Raw genomic sequence first — 26,028 nt, 5'->3', positions numbered from 1 at the left:
TGTTCAATATTCTGACCGATGAAACCAAGCATGCCGAATGCCTTCTTCACCACTGTCTACCTGTGACTCCACTTTCAAGGAGCTATGTACCCCTAGATCTCATTGTTCTGTAACTCTCCCCAGCGCCCTACCAACTGAGTAAGTCCTGCCCTGGTTCAATCTACCAAAATGCATCACCTCGCATTTTGTCTAAATTAAACTCCATCTGCCAGTCGTCAACCTACTGGTCCAAATTGATGAAGGTCCCGCTGCAATTGGAGATAACCTTCCTAACTGTCCACCATGCCATCAATCTTGGTGCCATCGGCAAACTTACTAACCATGCCCCCTATATTTTGATCCAAATCATTAATATAAATGACGAATAACAGTGGGCGCAGCACTGATCCCTGAGGCATACCGCTGGTCACAGGCCTCCAGTTTGAAAAACAATTCTGTACAACCACCCTCTGGCTTCTGTTAAGAAGCCAATTTTGTATCCATTTAGATACCTCACCCTGGATCCCGTGAGATTTAATTTTTTGCAACAACCTACCATACGATACCTTGTCAAAGGCCTTGCTAAAGTCCATGTAGACAACATCAGCTGCACTGTCCTCATCTACCTTCTTGGTTACCCCTTCAAAAAACTCAAATCAAATTTGAGAGACATGATTTTCCACTCACAAAGCCATCCTGACTGTCCCTAGTCAGTCCTTGCATCTCTAAATGCCTGTAGATCCTGTCTCTCAAAATACCTTCCAATAATTTACCCACCACAGATGTGGGGCTCACTGGCCTGTAGTTCCCAGGTTTTTTTCCCTGCAACTTTTTTAAACAATGGCACAACATTTGCCACTCTCCAATCTTCAGGCGCCTCATCCGTGACTATCGATGATTCAAATATCTCAGCTAGGTGATCCTCCCTAGCTTCCCACAACGTCCTAGGATATACTCTGTATAGGTATGTCCCTGTCAGGCAAGGAGGAATTGGTCGAGCTAGGGAACCGCGGTGCACTAGGAAAGTTGATTCGCTGGTTAAAAAGGAAAAGGAGGCTTATGTCCGGATGAGACTCGAGGGCTCAGGTAGTGCACTAGAAAGCTTTAGATTGGCTAGGAGGGAGTTAAAGAGAGAGTTAAGAAGGGCTAAAAGAGGACATGAGAAGACTTTGGCTGATAGGATTAAGGAGAATCCTAAGGCGTTCTATAGATATGTTAAGAACAAAAGGTTGGTTAGGGCAAGATTAGGGCCAGTTAGAGATAGCAGTGGGAATTTATGTGTGGAACCGGAAGAGATTGGAGAGGCATTGAACCAATATTTCTCTTCGGTGTTCACGCAGGGGGACATAAATGTAGCTGAGGAGAACACTGGGTTACAGGGTTGTAAACTGGACAGTATTGCAGTTGATAGGGAGGATGTGCTAGATATTCTTGAGGGTTTGAAAATAGATAAGTCCCCTGGGCCGGATGGGATTTATCCTAGGATTCTCTGGGAGGCAAAGGAGGCGATTGCAGAGCCTCTGGCTCTGATCTTCAGGTCGTCATTGGTCACCGGTATAGTGCCAGAAGATTGGAGGTTAGCGAATGTTGTCCCATTGTTTAAGAAGGGGAACAGAGACTTCCCCGGGAATTATAGACCGGTGAGTCTTATTTCTGTTGTGGGCAAGGTTTTAGAAAAAATTATTAGGGATAGGATTTATAGTTATTTGGAGAGTAATGAATTGATTAGAGATAGTCAGCATGGTTTTGTGGAGGGTAGGTCGTGCCTTACTAACCTTATTGAGTTTTTTGAGAAAGTGACCAAAGAGGTGGATGGGGGTAAGGCAGTTGACGTGGTATATATGGACTTTAGTAAGGCGTTTGATAAGGTTCACCATGGAAGGCTTCTGCAGAAATTGCAGATGTATGGGATTGAGGGTGATCTAGGAAATTGGATTAGGAATTGGCTGGCGGATAGGAGACAGAGGGTGGTGGTTGATGGTAAGTATTCGACATGGAGTTCAGTTACGAGTGGTGTGCCTCAGGGATCTGTTTTGGGGCCACTGCTGTTTGTAATTTTTATAAATGATCTGGATGAGGGTATAGTTGGGTGGATTAGTAAATTTGCTGATGACAGCAAAGTCGGAGGTGTGGTAGATAGTGAGGAAGGGTGTCTTAGTCTACAGGGAGACTTGGACAAGTTACAGAGCTGGGCCGAGAGGTGGAGGATGGAGTTTAATGCGGAAAAGTGTGAGGTAATTCACTTTGGCAGGAATAACGGATGTGTAGAGTATAGGGCTAACGGTAGGACTCTGAATAGTGTGGATGAACAGAGGGATTTAGGTGTATGTGTACATAGATCCCTGAAAGTTGGGAATCAAGCAGATAGGGTTGTTAGGAAGGCATACGGTGTCTTGGCGTTTATTGGTAGGGGGATTGAATTTAGGAGCCGCAGCGTCATGTTGCAACTGTACAAAACTCTGGTGCGGTCGCACTTGGAGTATTGTGTACAGTTCTGGTCCCCACATTATAGGAAGGATGTGGAGGCTTTGGAGAGGGTGCAGAGGAGGTTTACCAGGATGTTGCCTGGTATGGAGGGGAGGTCCTATGAGGAGAGACTGAGGGATTTGAGGTTATTTTCGTTAGAAAGAAGGCGGCTACGAGGGGACCTTATTGAAACATATAAGATGATTAGAGGTTTAGATAGGGTGGACAGTGATAGCCTTTTTCCTCGGATGGAGAAAGCTAGCATGAGGGGGCATAGCTTTAAATTAAGGGGTGGTAGTTATAGGACGGATGTCAGGGGTAGGTTCTTTACCCAGAGGGTGGTGAGGGATTGGAATGCCCTGCCTGCTGCAGTTGTAAATGCGCCTAGTTTGGGGGCATTTAAGAGATCCGTGGATAGGTTTATGGATGGTAAGGGTTTGGTTTAGGTTAGAGGGTCATTGTTTTTTAACTGGTCGGCGCAACATCATGGGCTGAAGGGCCTATTCTGTGCTGTAATGTTCTATGTTCTATACCTCATTGGGTCCCAGGGATTTATCTACCTTGATGCGTTTTAAGAATTCCAGCACCTCCTTCTCTAAGAAAATGTACCCTCCTCAAGACATCACTGTTTATTTTCCCAAGTTCCCTAACATCCATGCTTTTCTCAACAATAATATTCATTTAAGATCTCACTCATCTCTTGTGGATCCGCACATAGGTGATCTTGTTGATCCTTAAGAGGCCTTACCCTCTCCCTTGTTACTCTTTTGCCCTTTATGTATTTGTAGAAGCTCCCTGGATTCTCCTTTGTCTTATCTGCCAAAACAATTTTGTGTCCCCTTTTTGCCCTCCTGATTTCTCTCTTAACTATACTCTTACACCCTCTGTATTCTTCAAGAGATTCACTGGATCCTAGCTGCCTATGCACGTCATGTGCCTCTTCTTCTTGACAGGGCCTCAATATCCTGAATCATCCAGGGTTCTCGACTTCTGCTAGCCTTGCCCTTCACTCTCAGTGTTTACCCTGAACCCTGGTTAACACACTTTTGAAACCATGCCACTTACCAGACGTCCCTTTTCCTTCCCACAGACTCCCCCAATTAGCTTTTGAAAGTTCCTCCTGATACCATCAAAATTGGCCTTGCCCCAATTTAGAATATTAACTTTTGGGACAGACCTATCATTCTCCATAGCTATCTTAAAACTAACAGAATTATAGTCACTGGTCCCAAAGTGATTCTTCACTAACACTTCTGTCACCTGCCCTTCCTTATTTCCCAAGAGGAGGTCAAAGTTTTGTTCCCTCTCTAGTCAGGCCATCCACATACTGAATGAGAAATTCCTCCTGAATACATCCAACAAATTTCTCTCCTTCCAACCCTCTAATACTATGGCTGTCCCAGTCAATGTTGGGAAATTAAAATCTCCGACTATTAACACCCTATTTTCTTGGAGCTATCTGTAATCTCCTTACATATTTGCTCCTCAATTTCCCGCTGACTATTTGGGGGCCTATAGTACAACCCTATCAAAATGATTTCCCTTTTCTTATTTCTCAGTTCTACCCATATAGACTCAGTGGCCAAACCCTCGGATATATCCCCTCTCAGTACGACTGTGATGCTTTCTCTAATCAAAAGTGCAACTCCCCCTCCTCTCTTACCTCCTGTTCTATCTTTCCTATAGCATCTGTACCCAGGAACCTTTGGGATAAGAGTGGCAGATTTAAAACAGAGATGAGGAGAAATTACTTTTCTCAATGATCATGAGTCTGTGGAATTCACTACCTGAGAGCTTGGTGGATGCCGGGGACTTTGAGTAAATTTAAGAGGGAGACAGATTTTTAATTAGTAAGGGTTTGAAGAGCTACGAACGGGCAGGAAAGTGGTGTTGAGACTGAGATGAGATCAGCCATTATCGTATTGAATGGCGGAGCAGGCTCAAGGGGCTGAACTTACCTGATCCTAGTTCTTATGATTCTGATTGTTACGAAACGGAGATTGAAGATGAGGTCCGCAAGATCAAAGGGGTCAAGCGTCAGCTTTTTGAGGGTGCAATTGCAGTGAGGCTTTGAAAGAGAGGACAGCAGTGCCTGAAAGGAAGGCACCAATTACAAGGTCAACTAGCATGGGCGGCTAGAAAGAATACTTTGTCAGTTGGAGGTTTAGTGGGAATGGGTGGCACAGTGGTTAGCACTGCTACCTCACAGCACTAGGGACCTGGGTTCAATTCTGGCCTTGGATCATTGGCCGTGTGGAGTTTGCACATTCTCCCAGTGTGGGTTTCCTCCAGTGCTCTGGATTCCTCCCACAGTCCAAAGACGTGCAGGTTAGGTTGATTGGCCATGCTAAATTGACTCGAGTGTCAGGGAGATTAGCAGGGTAAATATGTGGGGTTATGGGAATAGGGCCCGGGTGGGATTGTGATCATTGCAGATTTGATGGGCTGAAAAGACTCCTTCTGCACTGTAGGGATTCCAAGATTCAAGGGAGCAGAAAGAGAAGATCAGCTTAGTGAGGGTAGCAAAGAGTGACTTTAGAAAATTGTGAGTTTAGTCTGGAGGATGTTTGGCCCGATATGTAAGGAGCAGAATAGATGGCCTCAATGTCAGTAACAAAGAAGTCTAGGAGCTGCTGGCACCAGTGGAATATAATGATGGAAGGGACAAGGAGGTGGGTTTAAGGAGATTGTTGAAATGTGAGGAAAAAAGCTGTGTGGTTTTAACAGTAGATAACAAGGACCACGGTGCTAAATATGGTCCAGTGACATTTGGCGAAACCCGTTGTGCTTCAGGGGTTTGATCTCAGTACAGGAGAGTTAAGGTATTGTAAAACAGACTTCCTTTTGAATTGTATACTCCAAAGTCAATAATGGGATGAGTTACTTATTTTACGTTAAATAGCAAGCTTTTTATATCAATAAAAATGTGATTCCTATTAAATCATGGAAAAATTCTTACATGTCAAACTTCTTATTTTATATAATTATTGCGCAAAGGTTTGAATCACAACGTTGCTTCCTTTACTCAGACATTTATCTCCAAAGCAAAAATGTAATGGGTGGGTTGACGATAAATACCCATGGAAAGGCAAGAAATCTTCTAAATTACCAATGCGCTATGTAGCATTTCTTTACATTTAAATTAAAAATTTGTCCAACATTGTTAATTTTGCATTTTTCTTGTAAGAGATAGAAAACAGAAGAAATGTGTTAAATGATGTTATCCTTCTTGCAGTTATAGAAATACTTTAAAAACTTTAAAATGCCTCAATCGTTGTATTGCACATTTTTATACAAACTAACCGACAATGTATTATTTCTAGGATGTAGAACGTCTAGAAAACACAATCAATAATTATAAATTTGAGTGCAAGTGAAATGAGATTTGCGGATACTCACTAATATGGTGGATTTTCCATCATATAACAATCTTCTAACGCGATAATAGAAACTGTCCCCTCCTTGTGCCTGAAAATCAGGTGCAAGAAATTACTGGATTTAGCATCAAACATTAAAACAAAACTGCAAAAAAAAAACTATTCTAGGAACTAAAAAAAAGAATTAAGTGCAAGACTGTGAATCAGACCTGGGTGTTAAAGAGCACGTTGGAAACAAACTTTCTAAATTTATAGTGTATTTCAGTCCAAGTAAAATGGCAAAATTTGGTACTCTGGAAATATCTATTAGGGAAATTATACCATTCTTCCTTTTCTGATGGAGTGGTTGTATTGATAAACACCTCAATGAACTGACTTGGTTCCAAACCCAGACCCATCATGGAGAAGTACATTAAATTGAAAACATTCCCAATTTTGGGCTGCATGGTGGCACAGTGTTTAGCACTGCTGCCTCACAGCACCAGGAACCCGGGTTCAATTCTCGCCTTGGGTCACTGTCTGTGTGCAGTTTGCACGTTCGCCCCATGCTTGTGAGGATCTCCTCCAGATGCTCCGGTTTCCTCCCACAAAGATGTGCGGGTTAGGTTGATTGGCCAGGCTAAATTGACCAGAATGTCAGGGGGAGTAGCCGCATAAATATGTGGGATTACGGGAAAAAGGCTTGGGTAGGATTGTGGTCAGTGAGGACCTGATGGACCAAATGCCTCCTTCTGCACTGTAGGAATTTTATGATTCTCTTTCTGAGAAAACACTTACCATTCAAACACTCATTAGATGGGTTTCTTCTGCTGCTCACATAAAAGGCTAATTCCATAAGCATGCCCACACTCTCTATGTATCAAATCATAAGTTTATGCACAATACACCCTATAATCTGACTGCCACCATGGTGTGATGGTGAATGTAGGAACAGGACAGTGGGAGAAATTTGTAGAGGTCAAACATGCCATTGTTTTTTCAAGCAAAGTTGAATTAAAATTAGTTACTATCCTTAAAACTTACTTGTGCTGATCCTGCTACGATGTCATTAATAAACTTAATCAGGTCCTCAATGCTCTCGATTGCTGTTTCTGGTATAAAGTATTGTTGGTTTGAAGTATTCAGTACAACAATGGAAGGAACAATGACTTCACTGAAAGAAAATATACAAAGGGAATTTTCAAAACAAATACTAATGGTTAAAAAAGTGATCTAGTTTATACTTTTCAAGATTTTCATTAAATTTGCTAAACGGCATGGAACTGATAATGAAAAAAATGAATGAAATTGAACTTATGCTGCCATCTAATGGTAGAAATTAGAACTGTGTCCTTATTGATGGACTTCCACACTAAAATTATTAGTGTAGATGTGACCCTTTGCACATTTCAAAATTAGTACAATTTATATAGGGCTCCTGTAGAATGTGGAGCTGGGGTTTCATGGCGGGGGGGGGTGCAGCGAGGGGAAGAGGGTGAAAAGAGGGAGAGAGAAGGTGCATGCACAGCATGCCCTCCTGGAAGAAATGCCAACCCTGAACGGTGGGGGTGGGCTAAATGAGCTCCGGGTCGGATTTCCGTCCCTCAGTGTTCAGGAGGTCCCAGCGTTCAAAGCTGCTGGCCAATCAGCACTGCTGGGATTGTGAGGAGGTAGAGCAGGAGCAATGACAGCAACGACAGGCAAATCCTGGGGTCTTTGGCAGGGAGGGATCGGGGGTGGGGATATGAATGTCTGGGTTTTGGAGGGAGGTGGATGGGGTGGATCAAAGAGGCAGGTGGCATCTTGTGAGGGTATCACCGATGCATATAGGGCATTCCCCCAAGTGATGCGGTCACACTTCACGCTCCTTCAAAGAAGCCCTTTCAGAAATAGTTTTTACAGACAGACTCGCCTGCCACTGCCGAGCAGTTTTATGGCAGTGGAGGCAGATAGAAGCTCTTAATTGGACTGTTAAGGACCTCGGTAGGGTTAGGGGTGGTTGGCCTAGTGGGTGAATTACCCACCCTCCCATTTTATGGGAATCAGATTAGAGGTGGGCATCAAGGTGTTGGGCTGGTGCCAACCCAGTGACAGTGCCAGTGACCCATGGCTGAAAACATGCTTGGTGGAGGGCCATAAAATCTAGCCTGGGAAATTACAAATAAAAATGACTCTTTAAAGACTCCTGAAAAACAAAGTGAAAAATTGGATTCTCCCAATAGCTCACTAAGTGCACTGCAGCATGATATTAAACCAGGTGAGCTAGAAATTTCGGTTTGATCCTGCATCAGTACTGAGTGGGCCAATACCAGATAAGATGAAAGTGAGGCTGCTCTCGTTGGTGAAAAAACTTCTGCGCTACAGAGGATGAGAAAAAAATCCATTCGAGTTCTTGCTCCTGATCACTGCCCAGAGATCTCCCTGCAGAATGGTTATGTATGTAAGGAGTAGTATAAGGTCCAACTGTGATGCCACTTATGGTAAAATGAACTGTCTAAATCACTTCAATAAGGCACCAGAACTCAAACTAGACCTTGGAGGCACAAATTTAGAATTTGCTGCAGGATCCTATTTATCGCAGAGCCTCTGAAAATTTAACAGGATAGTTTCTTACTCAATCAACACTGATGGAGTGCACAGATTTTCCTGTATGTGGTTCTTACATGCAATTTCCCCACAAAGAAATAAAGATAAAACCCTTCAAAATATTAAATGACGTGTAACACTTCATAAAAGTTACATTACCTCTCTCAGTATTTCTGTCAAAACACATTGCCAGTCCCCTCATCTCTAATTTAGCTATTTTTCCTCAGTTTCTGATTCCTTGCACTATTTCTTCAGTTTATTTAACTTCCTGCATTTCTGTCTTTATGTTCGTAGAATCTCTTTTCTCTCTCTCTGTACAATCTTCCTTTCCTCCATTTTTGGAATGAAAAAGAAAGAGGGGCTCTCAACTGCAAATGAAACCAAGGATTGAAAGGTAAGCCAAATTAAATAAAAGTATTGTAAAATTTTATTTCTCCCTGAGAATTTGATAATAAGATTGGAAGGGTACATTGTTTGGTGGGACAAGTCACACAATATGAATATTAAAATGAGTATTTCAGTAGAGTGCCCCCCGCCTCCCTCTGACAACTCAACCATCAATAATTTTAACACCCAGAAACATTTCCTGTTGAAGACACTGAAATTAGATTTCATAACAGACAATAATATGCTAGAGTCCTGCCACAAAATTTCACAATGATTACTTTTCAAAGTAACTGGTTAAAAATGAGTAAACACTTACTCCATTATGACACTGTTGATGTAATCGGCTCCATCTATATGTCCAAACTGGAAATTCCTGTTAACAAATTGAATTCGGCATGTTTCAAATAAAGATATTTAAAGTACCCCAGTTCACCCTTTTCCACACAGGAGGATTGTGGTAATGACTAACAGGTGACAGTAGCTATTCTCCCCTTTGGGTTAAGGGTGGATTTGACTGTTGGTGATTTTAATCCGAGGATCATCACACAGTAGGTGAGGAGCAAAGTTGAGAAGGTGAACCTTCATGAATAACTCAGCTGGGAATTGAACCCATGCTGTTGACATCGCTCTGCACCACAAACCAGCCGTCCAGTAAACTGAGCTGTCTAACTCCCCATTACCATGAATATTCCCTTAAATACCACACTGAGTGAGCACTGCACTGTTGAGGTTGTTGTCTGTGCTGGCTCTCGATGTGCAACTGCAACTAGTCTCACCTTTTCTTTGTAAAAATGCACATTTTCTTTCTCCAGGGCTTTCCCATCCAATTCCCTCCTGAAAGCCCCGATCATAACATGCTTCCATAATACTCTCAGGCAGTGCATTCGAGATCCTAGCAATTCAATATATATAAAAGTTTTATCTCACGTTGCCTTGCTTCTTTTGCCAATCACCTTGATTGATGTTTTCTGATTCTCAACTTTTCTATCTATGGGAACAGTTTCTCTCTATCCAGACCCTTTATAATTTTGAACACTTCTAATAAATCATCTTTCGGCCTTCTCTGCTGGTAGGGAAACGTCACCTTCTCCAATCTATCCACATCACTGACGACCCTTATTCCTTGATCTATCCTTGGAGATTGCTCGGAGATTTTATGGGCAGTATCATATTAATTATACCACTTTAAAATGCAAAGATTGTACATCTGTCACCTAGATAGGTGCCTGTTGGATATGTAGCTTTTCACTTATTTATTTCTCTCCCAATTTGAATCAATAAGATTAAAAATAAGACTGTGAGTCAGTGCAATACTTCCCTAGTTAAATTTATTGTTGGAATATGACAGTCTTTTTGCAATTCACTATTTTGTTCTGGTTAGCATATTGATTATATGCAAACTGCCAAAGAAAATGAAGTTCAATGTCAGGTCTTTAATATCGAAATAAATATGTACATGCTACCACAATGAGCTTTGAACAGAATGAATTAAGATTTCAGAAGCTTTCCTTGGAGACAGGAAGCTTTTATGGAATCACAGAGTACAGCACATTTGGCCCATGATAAAAGATCTTTTAAAGAGTTATTCAATGAATCCCACTCCCCTGCACCTTCCTCACTGTTCTTCAGGTTTGTCCCTTTCAGGTATATATTCGATTCCCTTTTGAAGATTAGTATTTAATCTGCTTCTACTGCTCTTTCAGGCAGTGTACTCCAGAACAATAGGCTACATTAAAAATAATTCTCATCTCCCATTTGCTTATGCCAGTTGCCTCAAATCTGTACTCTCTGCCTACTGATGCTTCTGCCAGTGTAAAGTTTCTTCCTACGTACCGTATCAAAACTCTTCATCAAGTTTGAGCACCTCTGTTGAACCTCCCCTTAACATTCTACGTCTGAAGTGAGTTTCTGTAGTCAACTGACATAACTGAAGTCCCTCAGCCCTTGAAATCAGTCGAGTAAATTTCCACTACACACACTCCAAGGCCTTACTGTCCTACCTCAAGTTTGGTTCCCAGAATGGAATGTAACACTCCAACAGGGGTCTAATCAGTGTTCTATTAAGTTTAACATAATTTTCTTGCTTTTGTGCTTCACCTCTCCTTCCTAAGCCCGGATCTGATAACTGCCTATTCAGCTGCTCTTGCCACCTTCAAAGATTACGTGAACCCAGATTTCTCTGTTCCTGCACCCTCTTTAAAATTGTACCAATTTATTTCAATTGCCTTTCCTCATTTTTCCTTCCACTTTAGACTACTTTGCACTTAATTTTGTCTGCTGTGTGTTTGCACATTTTATCAACCTTGGTCCTCCTGAAGTCTGTTTTTACCCTCGTCAAATGTTTACTACATTCTCAATGTATCTGTCAACAAACCTGTGAAACTGCTCCCTGTATCCAGTAGCAACTTCATGAGTAATGGCCTTTAAGCTGAGAAAAAAAAAGAATAATGCAATCATGCACTAGCAGTTTTACAATAGAGACCATGTGCATTGCAATTTATCCTAGTTTCTATATATATAAAAAAACCGTTCAGGGAACTAGAAGAGTACTAGCTTTGCAAAATTAGCTAACTAGAGTCTGTAAAAAAAAGTCACCCAAATTATCAAAGAATTTGACTGAAAAAAATCTCTTCTGAGGCATAGCAGAAGACATTTTCTTCTCACGTGTAATGCACCAAAACAGATGAGGAGCAAGACGTAGAAGAGGGGGAGGAGACAAGCAAGTGCAGGAGAAAGTGGTGCACAAGATGGTGGCGATGCACAGGAAGAAGGCACGAGGAGGTAGAGGTGCATTAGGAAGAGAGCATGTGTACGAGGAGGAGTGAATAGAGATTTCAATTGGTGGGTTGAAGGCCATGAGAGGCTTGCAGCTATGAGGAGAAATTAAGCCATGGAGGGATGCAATTGTGAGGATGGGTGGCACATGGTTAGCACTGCTACCTCACAGCACCAGGGACCCAGTTTTGATTCCCAGCTTGTGCAGCGTTTGCACGTTCTCCTCGTGTCTGCATGGGATTAGTTCGCGTTTCCTCCCACAGTCCAAAAGGTGCGCTGGTTAGATGCATTGGCCAGGCTAAATTCTCCCTCAGTGCAGCTGAAAAGGGGCTGGAGTGTGGTGAGTAGGATTTTTTTACAGTAACTTAATTGCAGTGTTAATGTAAGCCTGTTTGTGACAATAATAAATAAACTCCAGATGCAAAACTTTGGGAGAATAGGTGTCAATGCAGGTCAGTAAGGGCAGAACTGAGGGGTGGCAAGGGCAGGAAACAGGCTGAAAGTTTATGCAATAAGCTGAGGTTTACAGAGGGTGGAAGATGGAAGGAGAGGAAAAAGATTGTTGGTACTTTTGAGGCTAAAGGTGACAAAGACACAGATGAGGAGGTCACACCAGCTTTTGTGACTGAAGCAATATTAAAATAAATGTTTAGAAGCCCAGAGTATGCTCAAAATGGAATACTGAAGTTGCAAGAAGTCTGGGTTAGCCTGAGTCAGTAGCAATGGAAATGGATGAAATTGATGTCAGGATAGAAAGTGGGGAAGTGGAGATGTGTTTAGGATAATGGTTTAAGTGAAGGAATTTTGTTTCCTTAAGATTAGGATATCAGACACACAACCTGGCACTAAAAAGGCATTGGTGGGACTGAAGGAGGTGACAGGGTGTTCCACTCAGGTGTCATGTGGACGTTGACTTTATCTCTGCAGACAATGTTGCCAAAGGAAGGATCCAAACGTGAAGGAAGAGAAAGGATCTGTGATCAACCCATGGACTGTGGAGGTAATGATGTATAGTGCGAAGAGATGTCTTTTCTATTGATATTCTGGCTACAATTGGATAGGTAGGAGTGGAACCAAGTGAGAACAGCCAGCTGAACTAGGCGACTGAAGAGGAGGATGGTGACTTCAACTATGTCAAAGTTTGCAAAGACAAGGAGGGATAATATATCATAGTTACTGTCAAAGGATGTCATTTGTGACTATTGCATTGTGGTCTAGACAGAAAACTGACTGGTGAGATTCCAACAGGAACTTGCAGCAAAGAGAAGCAACATGTTCATGATCATTGGAGAGGAAAAGGAGGTTGAATATGGGATGGTAGTTTGCAAGGAGAGATGAGTCACTGGTTGGGATTTCTTTTTGGACAGATGATGACAGTGATTTTGAAAGTCAAAGGGACAGAACTGGAGGTGAGCAAAGTATTTACAGTATCAGTTAGCACAAGGGCCAAGAAAGGAAGATGAGCAGTCAGCCATTTAGTGGGAAAGGAAAGGCAAACGCTACATTTTTCAGGCAAGATGAGTTCAGAGGGTGTAGATGAGAGATACAAAATTGGTAAATCAAGACAATTCACAATTTGTTTAATAAAAGTGAACAGAATTAGTTAAAGTCATAAATCAATAGGATTTATTTCTCTTATGCATGTGTAAGAGCTGATCAGAGTATTGATACAGCAGATCCAAACCACCTGCATGAAAAATTGGCAAGCTAATCATTAATTCCTCAATTGTGTAGGAAGGTGGAACTGAGATAGAAGAACAAACACAATTTTACTGAATGGTAGAGCAGGCCTTGATGGGTTGAACAGCTTACTCCTACTCCATTTCTTATTTTGTAGGTTTTTTTTAGTACATAACACATTAGATCAATGGGAGCTACTGGCTGATAATGGTTTAATCTCTGGGACCTATACTTGTAGCCAGTTAGATCCTTTTCTATGCTTATTTGGAGCTTTTTATGTAAAATGAGGTCCATGCATACTCAACTCAACTGAACATCCTATTACACCTATAAACATGCACTCCCCAAAATCTTTACACATCTTTTGCAGTAAATCTCGAGTAAATTGAACTTTTGAATATGCTCTCTCACTTGAATTTGTAATACTATGTTCCATGTGACTTGCACATTATTGTGTGATAATGCTTGCTTACAAAGATAAAATAAAAATATAAAAATTTGTTCTGACACATCTTGTTTTGAGCTTGCAGTTGAGGTGCCTCACTGAGGCAGCTACAAGAACGTACTAAACTTATGTACATGATCTAAGAGCATCTAATGACGATATTCCCTTTTGTCATATTAGTTGTCACTCTTCAATGAAACTGATGAGTTTACATCCTGGTAGAAAGCAACTTTTGCAACTAGCAGAATCAAAGTAACCTCGCACAGAGTTTATAGGGCAGGAACCCACAAAGATTTCCTTACATTGCCTATAAGATGCCTGGTTATTGGGAGCTGAAATGAGCAAGAACTTTTCTGACCAATGACAAAATCATAAAAATGAAGGAATACACTGCCTCAAGACATGATGATTATAACTTTTATTTCATCTGTTTGAAGGGCAGTAAACTCTATCTTTAGAATAATCCAAATATAGTTTCAGACAGAATTTGTTCAGGCTTATAGTGTTCAAAATAAAGCGAAGTACAGCAGGTAGTAAATCTGGGGCAAATGTACAGATCACTCAGCATTCATTCTGACCTTATACAAAAAAGTCCTTCGTGGGATGTAGCATTTCAAAGCTGAGACACCACCTGCATAATATTTATATGGAATCTATTTGCAAGGGCTATGTTTCACATACGTTGGGACCAGAACATCAAGAAGTGAATACAAATTCACGAGGTTGATAGGAAACTTTCATTATTGGATTTCTAAGTTGAATTTTTTTAATTCGAAGGCACAGATATCCCTCTAATTTTCCTTCCCTCCATCTTGGCTTGCCTGTTATTGAGGAACACAAGCATGGGAAGAAAGCAATGTTAAATGGTCAATTCAAACTTGTGCTGGATTTTTGAACAAACTATGGGACAATAACTTCAATGTGCAAATAAATATTTTATATATGAACAGTATTTTATGTACATCGCCAATATTTATATGCGAGAGAAAAACAACAATTCAGTAGAACAGCCAACTGGAAGTGGAATTATTTGGGATAATAATGTCAAATTTATGCAAGGAAAATTTGTCACTTAATTAGTACATCTAGTTTTTTTCCCCTTAGAAATATAGTTGACTATCCTGCATTCATGCTGAGTGTGAGGTACGCTTAGATGCACCTAGTTGATTGGGACTAATCAAAAGACCTACAAATACTATATTGAAAAACTGAAGACAGATATGTTGACTGATATGCATTGGTTCAATCCTTCAAAATAGCATGCCATTGCTCAATTCCTCATTATATTTGACACCAATAATCATTAATTAAGCAGATCTTTTGCTTTCAAGAATTCCCTCAACCCTGTATCTTTATTTTGACTTCCACAGGATACTTGCAGCAGCATTATGGAATGACAGTGCCTCTGTAAGTATTATTGGAGGGTGTGGGTCAGGGATGGGGAATGGGTGTAGAAGAGAGTGTTTCATACCATTTTCCTATAGTTCTGACAAAGGAATATTTAATATTAAACTTGTAACAAAGTTTGCATTGAGAAGCAGGGTCATTTATATTAGGGCTTAAAAAACAAATCTCAACCTGGTCTCCGGTTTCCAGACCACTGCCATCATAGTACAGTATACAAGATTACAGAAGATTGGCTTGGAAAATACACAGCATGTGTTAAATATTTACTTTGTTCCAGCATGACAAAAATTTGGAGAAGTGTCAGTTTTTTGGGAGTACAATGCTAGATACTAAGCAATATTTAGCTGAACTTGTACTGTTGAGGTACATTAAAGCTGTCAATGCTGGTTGAACATATTGCTTAAGGTTTCACCACATGCCTCTTGCCACCCTACCCCATAAGATGACATATTCTCTCTCTCCCCACACATCCACCACCCCTATCTCCAATACCTTTACAACTCATAAATCAAAGTGGTGAAAGAAAATGAAAAACATTCCTCTCTCAAATGCCACAAGAGCCTTTCTCCCAGGTTGCCTGTATGTGTCCAGTAGATTAAACTGACAATTCCTGGAATTTCTAGGGCAATTCTAGAGGGCCAGCAAGTCTACTAAGAACAGTGGCTCACCTAGAATGCTCTTCGGATGAATTTGTGCTGTCAATAACTGCAACCACCACCAGTTTTCCTGAAGAGGTAAAGCAGACATGAAAAATTCCATTAAGCATAAAAATTTGCAAAGAATGATCTTTCTACCAAATCAGTTCAAATTAAAGAATGCATGAACACTACTCTCTTAATGTGAGCACCAAGTGTTTTTGAATAGATAAGCATCAGAATAAAAAGTTAGAAATAGTCAAACTTTATGGCTAACATACGAACACAATTAGTTAAGTCAGATTTTCTGGTGGCTTATCAACACCATTGGGTGTTTCTCCCACCCCGCTTTTGCTTTCCATTTGTTTAATATGTTACACACCAACTTTTTTATTTTCTGCATCTTTACACCTACTTTTCCCCCTTTCATTGAAGTTTATTTATTTGTTACAAGCAAGGCTTACATTAACACTTCAACTAAATTACTGTGAAAATCCCCTAGTCGCCACAGTCCGGTGCCTGTTTGGGCACACAGACGAAGAATTTATCATGACCAATTCACCTACCTGCAGATCTTTGGACTGGGAGGAAACCAAAGCATCTGGAGGAAACCTATGCAAACACAGGCAGAATGTGCAAACTCCACACAGACAGGGACCCAAGCTGCGAACTGAACCCGGGTCCCTGACGCTGTGAGGCAACAGCGCTAACCACTGTGTCACCCCAACTTTCCATTTTGTTTTTTTTTGGAAATATCTTGGTATTTAGCTGCAATTTTAAGCTAATGTGACAAGTGAATTCAAAGAACTTCAAAATATGATGCACATTTGACATCTGTCAACCAATACGACGTTCTATAGCATTTTAATTTTTGAAGTGTTTGATATATTGAGGTAGTTCGACCAGAGAGTGCAAAATTTTCACAATTACTGTAAAATTATTTCTGACAGCAGAAAATGTAATAAAACAGGTAAAACAGCTCACATTGAGAGAGTAGCATTCATAGAATCCTGCAGATCACTTTAAAGTCCAAAAAACTCTGGTGGGCAAGGCAACTCTAAATTCTGAACTAAGCATTAATTGAGTTTATTACTCTGAGGGCAAGAATACATATGAGGCATATGGGACATACACTGTAATGTAAACCCGGCATTGCAATTAATTCAGCACATAATTCATGACTTACAGGCACTTAAGAAAATCATCCTGCCAAATTGTAAGTATTTTTAGTTTACAATCAAATTCAGGGGCAATTCTCAAAACTAAAATTTCATCCACATTTGAGTTTGTGGATCTTTTCCTGTAACTTTCTTCCCTTCTTCTGGAGGTGAGATAACACGGAACAATTTCTCATTAAACCGGTGCAGTCGTTTCCTGCAGCAGAGGACCTTAAAGCTCAATGAAGAGTCATTTCCATTTACAGTATACTGTAAATCTCCATTTTAAAATTTGATTTCTGCCACCCATTAGATTTTGTCTACAAACCTGCCATCTCTATAATGTTGAGCCCCTTAGATCAATGGTCCATTTTTCTTCTGGTTCAGTGCTGTAGACCAATCGCCATTTTTCTATGAACATCCAACTCACCTTTCACTTTCTAAATCTGCCAAAAATTTAGATAAAGCCAGGAACTTACAGCATGAGGATGTAAACCTTTAGCAAATTAAATATAAAAACTCTTCAAATTTAAGAACTATTCCAAACTATAAAGAAATATGCCATTTTAAGACAAAAAATATTCACGAAGGATGCAAGAATGAAACTGTAACGCACCTGTCTCTGCAAGTTCATATAATGTGAAACCATCAATGTGAACATAGCCTAAAAATCTTTCTTTGGTCACCCATGAGGACAGATCACCATCTTCGTATTCTGAAGGGGAGGGGGAGAAAAGCTTAACAGATATAGTCAATTTTGTCAATGAACTTAAACATAAAGTCAACACATCATTTAAAAAATATTTTTTTCACCAAAGAACTGTTAAACATTAATTCCTCACTCTGTTAAAGATATTCAGCATTTGCACACAACTGAGGTATTATTATCATTCCACTTGTTGGTCAACTTGTTGGGGGTTGAGGAAGGTGGTGGCCTGTGGGAAGGCTGTAGCCTGTGGGAAGGCTGTAGCCTGTGGGAAGGCTGTAGCCTGTGGGAAGGCTGTAGCCTGTGGGAAGGCTGTAGCCTGTGGGAAGGCTGTAGCCTGTGGGAAGGCTGTAGCCTGTGGGAAGGCTGTAGCCTGTGGGAAGGCTGTAGCCTGTGGGAAGGCTGTAGCCTGTGGGAAGGCTGTAGCCTGTGGGAAGGCTGTAGCCTGTGGGAAGGCTGTAGCCTGTGGGAAGGTTGTAGCCTGTGGGAAGGTTGTAGCCTGTGGGAAGGTTGTAGCCTGTGGGAAGGTTGTAGCCTGTGGGAAGGTTGGATGAGTGAATAGAACATAAGAAAGCATGCAAAGAGAAAGATCATTTGGCCCATCACAATTGTTTCTTCCCTGGAACAAATATTATCTGCTTTGTCATCAGTTCCAGCTAACTCCCATAAGATCCCGAGTAAGGCTTTCTGAGAAGTCATTATTTTGCCTATACTCGCATTTCAAATCTGTAATTCTCCAGAAACAGTGTTCCTTAAATCCCTGATAACTCAGTTGGTAAATACATTGTTAAATACTTTATAGACTAAGGGGGCCTTGGTTCCATCTGCAATCTGTACTAACCTCAGCTAGGGTAGCAATAGCAGTGCTCCATTTAGCCTCAGTTCCCCAGACTAAGAAGAAGGAAGAAATAAATGTGTTACAACTAACTGCGAGTATAGCCAAAAACTTGGATGCGGTTTACACCAGAAACACTGACATTATCTTTCACTTGTCGAATGTTGATTGATTAGATACACATTTCCAGCACATTGCTTTGTCATTTCACAGTTAAACATATGCAGTTTTTCTAAACAGCTACAAGGGCTCCAAGATCAGAAGCCACCAAGGAGCATATGCATGAGATATGGCTTAACTATGTTCAGGTACTCTCAATATCCTTTCAAAGTCCACTCAAATGAAAATAAAATTAAAGGAAGCATAAAACGTCTGTTCCTTGATAGATGTAGATGGCTCTTTACATATAAAACGGACAGAAATCCTCACAACATCCAACTGACTGTAAAACAAAACTCTGGGTGAACTGGCCAATAACTGAACAAATGAACTACCAGTTTATAAAATCAGATCCTGCTGCCACGTATCAGTAGCAGTCTTCACCTAGAGCTAACTTCCAGTGACTTTCCTTCATAGACACAAAAGCAAACAGGAGCAAGTTTTGCTCCAGCTGTACGAAGCCCTGACTAGATAACATCTGAGGCATTCTGTACACTTCTCTACATTGCACCTCTGAAAGGATATATTAGCCCTGCAAGGAATGCAGTGCAGATTTGGCAGCATGTTACCATGGCTTTAAAGCTTAGATCATAAACTAGGGTTGTAATTTATGGAATATGAAGGTTAAGAGCTTTTTTTAATGTTTTAAGAATTTTCAAAGAAATAAAACAGATATGCTGGTAGGAAAGTTTTGATGTGGAGATGCCGGCGTTGGACTGGGGTAAACACAGTAAGAAGTCTGACAACACCAGGTGAAACCTGATGAAGAGGGAACCTCGAGAGCTTTTGAGTTTACTATCAAATAAATCGGTTGGACTTAAACCTGGTGTTGTCAGACTTCTTACTGAGGAAAGTTTTGGACAAGGGAACAAAGCTCTAAAATCAGACCCTGGCCACTGAGAAGACAGTAAGAAGTCTCACAGCACCCGGTTAAAGTCCAACAGGTTTATTTGGAATCATGAGCTTTCGTAGCACTGCTCCTTCTTCAAATGAGTCAAGGAGCAGCGCTCTGAAAGCTCGTGGCTCCAAATAAATCTATTGAACTTTAACCTGATGTTATGAGACTTCTTACTGTGCCCACCCAAGTCCAACACCAACATCGCCACATCACTGAGAAAAGATGTTAGGAAACACTTCTACATGGCAGAAGTGTGAAACTCTCCCACTAAAAACAGTAGATCAAGGCTCAAATAATAATATTAAGTCTGAGATCAATAGTTTTTAGCTAGCCCAAGAGCACTAAGAAGTATACGAACCAAGGTGGGTGAATGGAGTTAGGATATACATCGGCCAACATTTCACTGAATGGTGCCAGCAGGCTCAAGGGCTATTTCTAAAGTTACTCCCGTTTCTAAAGATCAATTTGAATTTTGCTTATCTACCTGGCACATATATGTAATACGTCATCATTTCCCAAACCAACTGTTCAATGATAGAGAGATAAAGTGAACTAATGAATTATTCAAAGAATGCATTACCTATGTTACAGTATGCAAATTGAAATTTGCAAAGCTCACAATATTTTACATGAGCATGTATTTTAGCCAATAAAGAATGTTATGATAGCCTATTGGCAGAAGGAAGTCATTTTCTGGAGCTGCCTGTATCTACACCTCACAAAAATGTGCCCATTCACTCCAGTGCTAATTGCACACGCAGTACTGTTAATAAGGAAGTAGGGATTTTACTTAACTTGCTAGAATCAAGTTAAAAATTGTCGAGATGTGTTAGGAGCTCAAAATCAGCCAGCTACCAGGTAGGGAAGTAATACTTTTTAAATATAGTTTTATACTTTAAAAAACTACCAGTTGCTCAGCAGAGTCAACTGCGCGGAGAGGGGTGCGTGCCTGTTGCTGTGATGCAGCACTACTAAACACTGTGCTACTGTACGCTAATTGTGGAAACAGAGGGTGGCTAATTGTGGAAAGAATGGTGGCATGCCAGATCATGAAAATAAATATCTGGGATGTGAATTTTAAATGTTGGACAGTTGGCACCCAATATAGGTCAGCAAGGACACAAGAAATGGGTGAGTTGGGTAATGGTGCAGGATTGGACACAGGCAAAGATCTGGATGGACTAAAGTTAACAGCACACAAGTGCTTGGCTGGTGATTCTAATGTTCTTCTGGCTAATTTTATAAATGACAAAAGAAATGGCTGAACAATTGCACTGCAGATGGGGAAAGATAGGTGATGCTATGAAAATAGATCACCTTTGGGAGCGTGAATATGATTTGAGAAGCTGAACTTGAAGTTAAATGTAGATTGCAGACAGGCCGCAGCTGGAGTACTGTGTGCAGTTTTGGTTGCCGCACTTACGCAAGGATATTTTGGCCTTGGAGGGAGTGCAGAGGAGGTTTACTAGGCTGATATCGGAGTTGAGGGGGTTGAGCTATGAGGAGAGGCTGAATAAACTAGGCTTGTACTCGTTAGAGTTTAGAAGAATGAGGGGAGATCTCATTGAGACACATAAGATGATGAATGGGATGGATAGGATAGAGGTGGAGAGACTCTTCCCGCTCAGAAAGGACAGTAGGACTAGGGGGCACAGCCTCAAGATAAAGGGGGGGCGGTTTAGAACAGAGTTGAGGAGGAACTTCTTCACTCAAAGGGTGATGAATCTCTGGAATTCTCTGCCCGTTGAAGTGGTGGAGGCTGCCTCGCTAAATATTTTTAAGATGCGGGTTGATGGGTTTTTGATAAGCGAGGGGATTAAGGGTTATGGGGAGAGGGCAGGAATGTGGAACTGAGCCACGACAGATCAGCCATGATCTTATTGAATGGCGGGGCAGGCTCGAAAGGCTAGATGGCCTACTCCTGCTCCTATTTCTTATGTTCTTATGTTATGTTCTTATGTAGATTGATTCAACATGAGATGAAAGCTGGGAAGTGGAGTGAATCAATGCCAAGGGCATGAAATCTGTAGCAATGGCTGAAGACACTGTCTTCGCAATGCTTAAATGAAGATATTGGAACTCATCCAAGACTGGATATTAGTTAAATATTTTAAGGGCACCGAGTTAATTAAAGATTTGGGAAAGGTAGAGATGGTTGTCATTAGTATACAAGCAGAAATGGATAATGTTGCCATGGGGTTGTACACTGAAAAGAAGACCAAGGCTACTTGGAGTGCAGCAGGGGGAATGTTGTCAGAAAGAAAGAGAAGTAACTTCTGGGGATGCTATGTTACAATCTGATAGGGAAGAGTGGAGTCACAAGTCAGGAGGAAGATGCATGTGGTTGACTATTTCAAAAGTTACAGAAGGTCTAGGAAGATGAGAAGGGGAATTGCATCATGGTCATAACATAAGAACATAAGAAATAGGAGCAGGAGTAGGCCATCTAGCCCTTCGAGCCTGCCCCGCCATTCAATAAGATCATGGCTGATCTGTCGTGGCTCAGTTCCACTTTCCCGCCCTCTCCCCATAACCATTAATCCCCTCTCTTATCAAGAACCCATCAACCCGCTTCTTAAAAATATTTAGCGAGGCAGCCTCCACCACTTCAACGGACAGAGAATTCCAGAGATTCACCACCCTTTGAGTGAAGAAGTTCCTCCTCAACTCCGTTCTAAACCGCCTCCCCTTTATCTTGAGGCTGTGCCCCCTAGTCCTACTGTCTTTTTTGAGCAGGAAGAGTCTCTCCGCCTCTATCCTATCCATCCCATTCATCATCTTATACGTCTCAATGAGATCTCCCCTCATTCTTCTAAACTCTAACGAGTACAAGCCTAGTTTATTCAGCCTCTCCTCATAGCTCAATCCCCTCAACTCCGGTATCAGCCTAGTAAACCTCCTCTGCACTCCCTCCAGGGCCAAAATATCCTTGCGCAGGTGCGGCGCCCAAAACTGCACACAGTACTCCAGCTGCGGCCTCACCAATGCCCTATACAGCTGCAGCAAGACCTCCCTACTTTTATATTCAATCCCCCTCACTATGAAGGCCAGCATCCCATTCGCCTTCCTGACCACCTGCTGCACCTGCAAGCTGGGTTTTTGCGACTCATGCACAAGGACCCCGAGGTCCCTCTGCACCGTCGCCTGCTGCAGTTTTTCGCCATGTAAGTAATAGTCCTTCCTACCATTCTTCCTACCAAAGTGGATCACCTCACACTTGCCAACATTAAATTCCATTTGCCATTTCCTGGCCCATTCGCCCAGCCTATCTAGATCCTTCTGCAGACTCTCCACACCCTCCGCACAATTTGCCTTTCCCCCAATCTTGGTGTCATCAGCAAATTTCGACACCCTGCACTCGGTTCCCTCCTCCAGATCATCTATATAAATAACTATAGCAGTTATTTGTGATGATGGTGTGGTGGTGATCATTGAGTGTTGCAATTAACAGTGAGGCAGAATGAAACAGAAGAGTGACATTGTAAACTAAAGGTAGTTCACAGTCTTTCTCGCCTCCAAAGTTTAGGGACAGATTAAGTTATGGATAATGCATTATTCACAAAAGTGAAAAGGGAGCAAAACATTAAAGCAAACATTAGAGCAAAAAATCATCAGAAGTTATATTTTAACATTAAACATTGTTTTCCTCTTTATTTGTTAAAAAGAGGATACTGATAAGTTGGTTAGAAATCTGGTTGTCAAAATACTTCTACTCAAGCTGTACCTTCACGTATAATTACAACCCATTTTAAGTCAATTGATATTAAACATATTTTGAAAAATTAATCACCATAACTGAAAACAATTGAAATTCTTATATTTTTATGCACATCTTAACACTTTTCATCACAAATTGCTTTTGCTGAAAAAAATTAGTGAGACTATTATTTATGCCTTAATATACATAACCTTCAGGCATTACAAACTTAAATACAACCACGATAACATGGTAGGTATTACCTTCCCAACAGCTACTTTAGTATGGAGCCTCTTCCTTGGGTTATTTCGGGAGATATTAAAAACATTGTCAGAAAACATTTTTTTCCTTTCTGTCTCTCTTAATCCAATCTTGCTTTCCTCCTTTACCTTTCTTCCTGCACTTGATCAGAAATTGAATTTAGCCCTTTTACTTCACCCTTCAGGTTCACTTTCCAATCTTCAAATCTCATTAGTTGAGGCAACCAACTCTGCTGGTTGTTCTACTCACTCAGGTCCCAAATGCTCTGTTGTCTCACTGCACAGTTACCAATTTGCATTTTGTGCAATTCCATAAGCAACTTTATAGGCTTTTTTTTAAATCTGAGGGGCAAATCAAATTATTGGCAATCATCATCAGGTTTGACCTAATAGATCAACTATAAAGAGTATGGCACACTTCTACAACAATACTGCATGAAAAAAATAGTACAGCCAGTGAACTTACAAAATCTAACTTTTTAGTCAACTATGACAGCAATCTAGAAATGATCCAATTCAAAGCTACTTTGTGCTCAGTCACCAATTTAAATTCATCTATAGAGCAAGTTATGCAAAGAACTTAATTAACAAAAAAAATTTCCCTTCCCACTTTTACTGACAGTTGCTCTTTTAGCCTACAGGTATCTCCAACAATTGACATCATGGCTCAACCTCTCGATGCAGACTACCTTTCCATCGAGGTTCTTGAAAATGATGCAGAAAGTTCTATGTTCGTGGTTCAGGCAACTTCCCAAAACCTCATTCTGCTACAATACTGGTCTGAGAAACCTTTCTTTGACAATACTCAGATAAAACAGACACAAGCTATACTTTCAAATACAAATGACAGCATTCAGTTTGTTTTGAAAGTCTTGTGTCGTTCTTCTTCATTGAAAAACTGTGACTACTGGACACCTTTTGTAATAGGACTCGTGTTGGACGCACTGTCACGAGGTTATCAACTACCTTCCAGAACAACCTGGAATGGAGACATTGAGCAATTACTAAAAGACAAGGCCATTCTATTAATGAAGTAGCAATGGTTTGTATTTGGCAAAAAGGTCATCTGTCAATCTCTGTTGTACTCTGATAATATATTTTAAATATATTATCAATCTCAAACTGTTCAACTGTTATGTGTTTATCAGGACTGGTTATCATATTGTTTTACTGGCAGCTATCTTTAGGGCAAATCACTCAATAAATTAAAATGATCACAAATCTGAAGAAAATAGCTCCAGTCAACTTCTCCCCACGCCTGCACTTTTAATCAATACTTTTAATCAATACAAGTGTTTTAAATGTTTATTTACATTTATTAATTCCTCAGGTATGGGCAATTACTGCACATTCCTAGCTGTTCCAAAATGGTGGGTCAGCCTTTTTCTCAATCCACTAGTAGTGTTTTAATATAACTGTGTGCTTGCTTGGTCATTCCACACGACAGTCAGTCACGTTAATGGAAAGATTAGACTTCTTTCTGTCAAACTAATGATGGGGAAGATTTACCAATAATTACTGCCTTCAGAAAGGGCACATGCTCAGTCCTGCAGAATCAAGTTACTGGCAAGAGACTAATAACCTGTAGTTTGTAGGCAAAAGGTGACTGAAGAAGTCAGGGTACGTGTTCTCATTTAACCATAGAAAGTTGCAGCATAGAAGGATGCCTTTCGGCTCATCTGGTCCATGCCAGCCCATAACACCCAGGTGCCCTTTCTAATCCCACCTTCCTGCACCTGGCCCATAGTCCTGTAGCACTTAAGGTGCAGATCCAGATACTTTTAGAAATTTTTTAGGGTCTTAGCCTACACCACCAGTAAATTCCAGAATCCACCACTCTTCACATATAAGTAGGTGTAGCCCCCTCTACACCTACTGTCACTTATCTTGAATCTATGTCCCTTGGTTCTAGAATTCCCCACCAATGGTGGAAGAGAGAATGTCGTGGGTTGCGTGGGGTCCTTAATTATACAGGCTGCTTTGCTGAGGCAGCAGGAAGTGTAGACAGAGTCAATGGATGGGAGGCTGGTTTGTGTGATGGACTGGGCTTCATTTGCAACTGTTTATAGTTTCTTGCAGTCTTGGGCAGAGTAGAAGTCATACCAAGCTGTTGTACAACCAGAAAGAATGCTTTCTATGGTGCATCTGTAAAAGTTGGTGACAGTCTTAGCTGACATGCCAAATTTCCTTAGTCTTTAGCGGAAGTAGAGGCTTTGATGGTTTAACTATAATGTCAGCATGGGGGGACCAGGACACATTGTTGGCAATCTGGACAGCTAAAACCTTGAAGCTTTCGACCATTTTATCCCCCCCCCCCCCCCCCGTTGATGTAGACAGGGGCATGTTCTCCACAAAGCTTCCTGAAGTCGATGACAATCTCCTTCATTTTGTTGATATTGACAGAGAGATTATTGTCGTCACACCAGTTCACCCGATTCTCTATCTCATTCATGCAGCTCATAGCAGAGTTCAACACTGCAGATTTGAATTTGTACCCGATTATTTTGTGGATTAATTTGTTGGGGCGCCAATGTCATTTTTTCAGGAATAATTATGTATTTATAGTTTGCCATGTTTTCTTAGTTAATAAATATCCCAGT

At 41.0% G+C, this 26,028-nt stretch overlaps 2 protein-coding genes across 3 annotated transcripts in view; one reads left to right on the top strand and one right to left on the bottom strand.

Annotated features, from left to right (window-relative positions):
• tmx3b (thioredoxin related transmembrane protein 3b) overlaps nt 1-26,028 on the bottom strand; it is a 139,332-nt gene that overhangs the window by 5,276 nt on the left and 108,028 nt on the right. The window contains exons 10-15 of the mRNA XM_080193786.1: nt 17,490-17,588; nt 15,750-15,807; nt 11,149-11,202; nt 9,091-9,147; nt 6,846-6,975; nt 5,845-5,913 (exon numbers count right to left, since the gene is read on the bottom strand). Of these exons, the coding sequence (XP_080049912.1) occupies nt 5,845-5,913; nt 6,846-6,975; nt 9,091-9,147; nt 11,149-11,202; nt 15,750-15,807; nt 17,490-17,588 (467 nt within the window). The remainder of the gene's footprint in view (nt 1-5,844; nt 5,914-6,845; nt 6,976-9,090; nt 9,148-11,148; nt 11,203-15,749; nt 15,808-17,489; nt 17,589-26,028) is intronic.
• Nucleotides 8,560-25,732, top strand: LOC145346476 (uncharacterized). 2 transcript variants are annotated; one of them, XM_080193788.1, is made up of 4 exons: nt 8,560-8,781; nt 12,477-12,549; nt 15,045-15,081; nt 24,063-25,732. In XM_080193788.1, exons 2-4 carry the CDS (start codon nt 12,480-12,482, stop codon nt 24,463-24,465), a joined length of 510 nt encoding a protein of 169 aa, XP_080049914.1. In that variant the 5' UTR covers nt 8,560-8,781; nt 12,477-12,479; the 3' UTR covers nt 24,466-25,732. The 2 variants fall into 2 exon arrangements, with proteins under 2 accessions (XP_080049914.1, XP_080049913.1); XM_080193787.1 differs by lacking the exon at nt 8,560-8,781 and having other exon boundaries at nt 12,420-12,549.

Source organism: Carcharhinus amblyrhynchos, chromosome 8 (genome assembly GCF_965287045.1).
Source record: "Carcharhinus amblyrhynchos chromosome 8, sCarAmb.v2.hapA, whole genome shotgun sequence".
NCBI classification, from domain to species: Eukaryota; Metazoa; Chordata; class Chondrichthyes; order Carcharhiniformes; family Carcharhinidae; genus Carcharhinus; species Carcharhinus amblyrhynchos.
The sequence above is the reverse complement of the archived record's forward strand: the minus strand, read 5'-3'. Positions and strand labels throughout refer to the sequence as shown.

Excerpts from the sequence above, each read along its gene's own strand:
- LOC145346476 (XM_080193787.1), top strand. The coding sequence starts at position 12,450 with ATGTGGACGTTGACTTTATCTCTGCAGACAATGTTGCCAAAGGAAGGA. Across the intron at positions 12,550-15,044 it reads TCAACCCATGGACTGTGGAG|GATACTTGCAGCAGCATTAT; the intron begins GTAATGATGTAT and ends TGACTTCCACAG. Across the intron at positions 15,082-24,062 it reads TATGGAATGACAGTGCCTCT|CCTACAGGTATCTCCAACAA; the intron begins GTAAGTATTATT and ends TTGCTCTTTTAG.